General features: G+C 40.4%; 1 protein-coding gene across 1 annotated transcript; it reads right to left on the bottom strand.

Moving 5' to 3' along the window:
- Positions 1–479: 479 nt before the first annotated feature.
- On the bottom strand, positions 480–4,745 carry LOC139418132 (H3 histone, family 3C). The gene is made up of 4 exons (XM_071167344.1): positions 4,601–4,745; positions 3,613–3,757; positions 2,654–2,807; positions 480–2,485 (listed from the first exon to the last, which is right to left on the bottom strand). Exons 2-4 carry the CDS (start codon positions 3,738–3,740, stop codon positions 2,357–2,359), a joined length of 411 nt encoding a protein of 136 aa, XP_071023445.1. The 5' UTR covers positions 3,741–3,757; positions 4,601–4,745; the 3' UTR covers positions 480–2,356.
- Between the last annotated feature and the right edge of the window lie 1,267 nt (positions 4,746–6,012).

The raw sequence follows: 6,012 nt of genomic DNA, 5'->3' as shown, positions 1-6,012 counted from the left end.
AATACAAAGTGTTATGTTTGGGGCAAATCCAATACAACACATAATTGAACCACTTTCCATATTTCAAGCATAGTGGTGTCTGCATCATGTTATGGGTATGCTTGTAATCGTTAAGGACTGGGGAGATTTTCAGGATCAAATATTTACGGAAAGGAGTTGAGCACAGTCAAAATTCTACTGGTTTCACATGCAAACAGCAGTTGGTTTCTATAATGACATTCCATGAGAGCAACATTACTTTTTAAAAACATGAATTGAAGCTTTGCCATTTGTTTGCCTGCAAAAACACAAGTTCTAGGTCCTTGTTTTTTTTGGTTATGATAGGGTAATCTAGTTGTATCTAGAAGTTATATTCTTTCAAAATCAAGAGGTAGCCCACCGGAATGTTTCATCAATCAAAATCGTACAACTCTTACAGACTATGCACACAACAAGCAAAGAGTGAAACATTTGTAGAAAAGGAAACTGACAGACACTTATTTTGTGTAACATCTATTTATTACCACCATAATATGAGAAATTTGGAAAATACAAAGATCAGCTTAAACATCTGAAAATCTTGAGGAATAAGAACAAATATAAGAAAACAAACATGTTATATTGCTTATCACAAATTGAGGAAACTGACCGATTGAATGGTCAGATCTATAATGAACAAAAATATAAAGGCAACATGTAGTGTTGGTCCCATGTTTCATGAGCTGAAATAAAAGATCCCAGAAATGTTCATATGCACAAAAATCTTCTCTCAAATTGTGTGCACATCCCTGTTAGTGAGCATTTCTCTTTTGCCAAGATAATCCATCCACCTGACAGGCGTGGCATATCAAGAAGCTGATTAAACAGCATCATTACACAGGTGCAGCTTGTGCTGGAGCAATAAAAGGCCATTCTAAAATGTTTAGTTTTGTCACACAACACAATGCCACAGATGTCTCAAGTTGAGCGTGCAATTGGCATTCTGACTTCAGCAATGTCCACAAGAGCTGTTGCCAGAAAATTGAATGCTAGTTTTTCTACTATAAGCCGCATCCAATGTTGTTTTAGAGAATTTGGCAGTACGTCCAAATGTCCTCACAGCCACAGACCTTGTGTAACCACGCCAGCCCAGGACCTCCACATTCAGCTTCTTCACCTGTGGGATCGCCGAGAGCAGCACCCGGACAGCTGATGAAACAGTATTTATGTCTGTAATAAAGCCCTTTTGTGGGGAAAAACTAATTCTGAATAGCTGGGCCTGGCTCCCAAGTGGATCTATGCCCTCAGGGCTGCGCCCCCCCAGTCAAGTGAAATCCATAGATTAGGGCCTAATGAACTGATTTCAATTGACTGATTTCCTTGTATGAGCTGTAACACTGTAAAATCTTTGAAATTTTTGCATGATAAGTTTATATTTTTGTTCAGTATACAAAGGAAGTGAGAGAAAGTCAGAAAATAACCCAAACTTGAAGAGTAACTCTCGCTACTACAAAGTCAACTCATACTGGTGTAACAACTCTAATGCCGAACACAACTAACCTTAAGAGGAGATAGGGTAAAGAGATTGAGAATAGCATCATGGATAATGACAGATTAAAAGTGAGAAAAAGCTAAATAGGAGGGGGGCTGGTATATAGCACCCCCATGTGGCTGCCATTGGAACAGTAGCTCTTATGAAACCGAGCTCTTTCTGATTGGTTTAAAAATAATTCTGTAAAAACAGAAGTTTGCCAAACTTCAATCACTTCGTTTTTTCTTCTTATTATTTTTATGTCTCTGGCAGTAGTCAAAATAAAAGGTGTATATGTATGAATTATATATATATTAAAAAAAATAGACACAATATCCACAATGATAGTAATCATCAATTATTTTTAAGTAACCAAGATGATACTTGTTTGCTGTTGAATACAATTTGCTTAGCTGATCAGAGCTCACACACACACCAACAGCCCTGGGGTTAGTTTTAGTAGCACCCTGCTGTGGAAGTTGCCACTCCCCTTAAGCAGACTAGCCCCCGGGCGACACCCTTCTGGTCTGCCCACCTGTGCATGTGAGTGAGTTTTATTTTATGAGAGCTGAGGACGCACAAACCTGTGTGTGTGTGTCTGATCAGCGACACCTACTACATGCACGAAAAAGGTACCCTAAAACATCTGCTGAAGACAAAAACTATGAGAGACGAGACTTTTCAACACGTTTCTCTCATCATAATCACGGTTACTCTAAAGACTACCAAGAAGAAAACAGGCAGAGGGGGCTGGTGGGTGAGATGGAAGGGCGGGGCGAAATGAGGGAGTTAGGACGGTGAGAGATAAAGAAACAAAGAGAATAGAGGTGAAACATTAAAGAGAAAAAGAAAAGGAGGGCGGGCAGGCTAAGCACGCTCCCCACGGATGCGACGTGCCAGCTGGATGTCTTTGGGCATGATGGTGACACGCTTGGCATGGATGGCACACAGGTTGGTGTCCTCAAACAGACCCACCAGGTATGCCTCGCTGGCCTCCTGCAGACAGACAGAGAGAAGAAATGTCACACACACACATATATGCATAAGTCAGCACACAAAAAATAATTTGAGCATGTTGTTTTGTTACCGTGTGTGTAGTAGGCCAATTAGGACAGGATCTGGATTAAGAGGGACAGAGCTTCACATACACACACAGCCACTGACCTGCAGGGCTCCGATCGCTGCACTCTGGAAGCGCAGGTCGGTTTTGAAGTCCTGAGCGATCTCCCTCACCAGGCGCTGGAAGGGCAGCTTGCGGATCAGCAGCTCAGTGGACTTCTGGTACCGACGGATCTCACGCAGGGCCACGGTGCCGGGCCTGGAACCAACACACAGTCAGTATGACTGGGGGGGTAATTATATTCTACTATAGTACTTCATTAATCATTTCCCCATGCTGAATTCTACTGGTCGTGTCTGGCCGTGCTAATTTTAAAATATATATATAATAATTGTACCATTATTTAACTAGGCAAGTTAGTTAGGAACAAATTTTTACTTTCAATGATGGCCTAGGAAGAGTGGGTTAACTGCCTTGTTCAGGGGCAGAACGACAGATTTTTACCTCGTCAGCTCAGGGATTTGATCTTGCAACCTTTCGTTTACTAGTCCAACGCTCTAACCCCTAGGCTACCTGCCGCCCCAAATACTGAGTGGTGACGTTTACCAGCAATCACTGCTTAGTTATAAGGCTTGTAGATCTGCTCATTGTAAACATTAGCTGCGTCTGAAATGGCACCTTATACCCTATGGGTTCAGGTCAAAAGTAGTACACTATATAGGGAATATGGTGCCATTTTGAACACACCAAGTGACCAATTGGAGTGTCAAGTCATTTCCACACCAATATGAATTGGTACCACCTCTGTGGTTTATCACAAGCTTTATATGTCATAATGGGACTGTATCGCTAGCTGACAGTGGTGGAAAAAGTATCGTACTGTCATACTTGAGTAAAAGTAAAGATACCCTAAAACAAAATTACTCAAGTAAAAGTCATCCAGTAAAATTGTACTTAAGTTTTTTAAAAATGAAGTATTTTTACACCACTGCTAGCTGACCTTGACATGTACGATCTATGGTGAACACTAATGTTTATTTCTAGGGGTGAACCAATACTTTACCTGTAACGATGGGGCTTCTTGACCCCACCGGTAGACGGTGCACTCTTGCGGGCAGCCTTGGTGGCCAGCTGCTTACGTGGAGCCTTTCCTCCAGTGGATTTACGGGCAGTCTGCTTGGTACGAGCCATGACGAGTTAGTTATCACCTGAGAGACAGGTAAAAATACATGAAATTGTTTATTTTTATGTATCGACAATGCTCTGTTAGATACAATTCTCAAAATTCTGTGAGTTGCAAATATATTGCAATACAATTTTTCCAAGTGTCAAATGTATACTAGTGTGTTGCTATTATTGAGAAATTATGACTGAAACGCTTCCGTCTGGAGTACTACTCTGTTATGATAACTTTCTATTTTGCTGATCAGCTGCATTGCAATCCAGCAACAGCGGGCCACTATCCTATCCGTGAATACTGGGATACTGCCCAACCAATAAAACTAGTATGTAGATCGCCTATCGAAATACATCCAATCCAGTGGGCAATGTCGTCGCTGTCGACCAATCGAGATACACGGTTTACAGCGTATGGGTGGGTCCACAAGCCCTAGTTCCGCCCTCTAACCGCAAGATTATGGCTGCAGATGAAGAAGCAATCGAATGAGCCTACCAATATACAGGCAAAGAGCGGGACAGAAACTTTCAAAAATCTTCGAAAAACTAAACAATGTTAAGAACTACGAACATTAAAACATAAAACTAGACAACTGTAGCTATCCAAAAAGTCGCTCTGAGTTGTAGGTGAACGTTTGTTTACACCGTACAAGCGAAGTAAAAATGCACATGAAACTGGAGCGGAATTTACATCTGCCTCGGCCAGTGAAGTAGAAAGCATTTTTCTCTAGCATCGCGGCAGTCGCTTCTCCATTTCTACACGGTCGGAATAAAATGCTATTTTAAAATAAAATGAAGTTTAACCCACCTGAAACTTATAAAAAACAGTGGTTAAGTGTTTTAGACAAAACTATATGCCAAAATGTGCCACTTACCTGACGTGAATATAAACGTTTTTTCGCAAGGAAATAAATGTTATGGTTTTCTAGCAGTGTCAGTATTTACTATCTCTCACACAATGGGAACAGGGCGCCCCGTAGGAAAATGGCTGCCGTGTCAATCATTGTTCTCCCATAATGCAACTGCTTTCATTTTGTAAACACCGTTTCTGATGGTTGGAGTTTTCCCTGAAAGTAACATTTTCAATGCTTTCTAGTGATTTCTTTATCGATTTGAAGTAATCTAGTAGGAAATAACCTAAGGTGCTAAAACAATTACTTGTGAAAGAAATGATACGGTATTAACCACAGTTATATGTAACTGCTTGAATTTGTCTGCTTTTTCAAAAGCGTTTGCTTTGTCAAAGTGGCACAGTCTCCTCTCAGTACAACTGCCTACATTTATTTGTAATCGATTTGAACGGTCATCCAACTGCAACACCAGGGCGAAAGGATACCTTTGCCCAAACCATGATGAATCCATGTGCTGTTTTTGAAATAACTGAATAAAGAGTTGAACTTCTTCTCAATCTTCTGTCCTCTTTCTCTGTTTTAGAATGTCACTTATTACACTTTAGCTAGCTAGTTAGCAGAGCAGTAGATCAGAAAAACAATTGTATATTACTTAGCCTAGATAATACTTTGTACAGTATGTTGACTTTGGTGTCTATTTCAGACCTTATGGCATTTTTCAAGGATGAGCATAAGAGCATTAAAAGGGGGGAAGACCACCTTAAGTCTAGCCACGTGGAGAAGTGAGGGGCAATGTATCAGTTTGGTCAGGGCCAGCATGAGGGATATCCTGTGTTGGTGAGTGTAGCTATTAAGATACAATATATTATATACAGCTGTCAGCATTCTACAAGGAAGAGACACTTAATCAGTTATATAATTATTAACCAGATTTCCCCGAACACCAGATTTACATGAGTGATAACTCAGTTCTAGAATGTTGTCATTGATGAGAATAAATCTAAAAATCTATTGACATTCAGAATTGACATGAGGCAAATCTTCAGCGCACAGTATTTATTTATTCTGATTGGTACCTGCATTCACATAGTTTTGATTTATAGGATCCTTCCAACTATATGATTGATATGTCAGGTGATAAAATCCCAAATTGCAAATGTCCTCATGAAAAGTAGTTTATTAAATATTCTACAGCTGTAATGTCATCAATCAAATCAAACTTGATTTATATAGCATATTTCTTGCAATAAATGCTTTTCAAGGTGTTCAAAGTCATGTATTGAAAGGCATATGGCACTTAACATCCTTCCTCTTGGCAGGTCTCCATGGGTGACCAGGGGATTCTCTCTACCACATGTGAATGCCTCCGTGGAGCTCAAAAGTGTAGCCATGCAGCCTATTTTGACGGTTCACAATATTGGCCCTATGAAGCCAGC

The sequence above is a fragment of the Oncorhynchus clarkii genome, chromosome 10, assembly GCF_045791955.1.
Source record: "Oncorhynchus clarkii lewisi isolate Uvic-CL-2024 chromosome 10, UVic_Ocla_1.0, whole genome shotgun sequence".
Lineage (NCBI taxonomy): Eukaryota > Metazoa > Chordata > Actinopteri > Salmoniformes > Salmonidae > Oncorhynchus > Oncorhynchus clarkii.
The sequence above is the reverse complement of the archived record's forward strand: the minus strand, read 5'-3'. Positions and strand labels throughout refer to the sequence as shown.

Excerpts from the sequence above, each read along its gene's own strand:
- LOC139418132 (XM_071167344.1), bottom strand. The coding sequence starts at position 3,740 with ATGGCTCGTACCAAGCAGACTGCCCGTAAATCCACTGGAGGAAAGGCT. Across the intron at positions 2,808-3,612 it reads AAGAAGCCCCATCGTTACAG|GCCCGGCACCGTGGCCCTGC; the intron begins GTAAAGTATTGG and ends TGTTGGTTCCAG. Across the intron at positions 2,486-2,653 it reads CAGCGATCGGAGCCCTGCAG|GAGGCCAGCGAGGCATACCT; the intron begins GTCAGTGGCTGT and ends GTCTGTCTGCAG.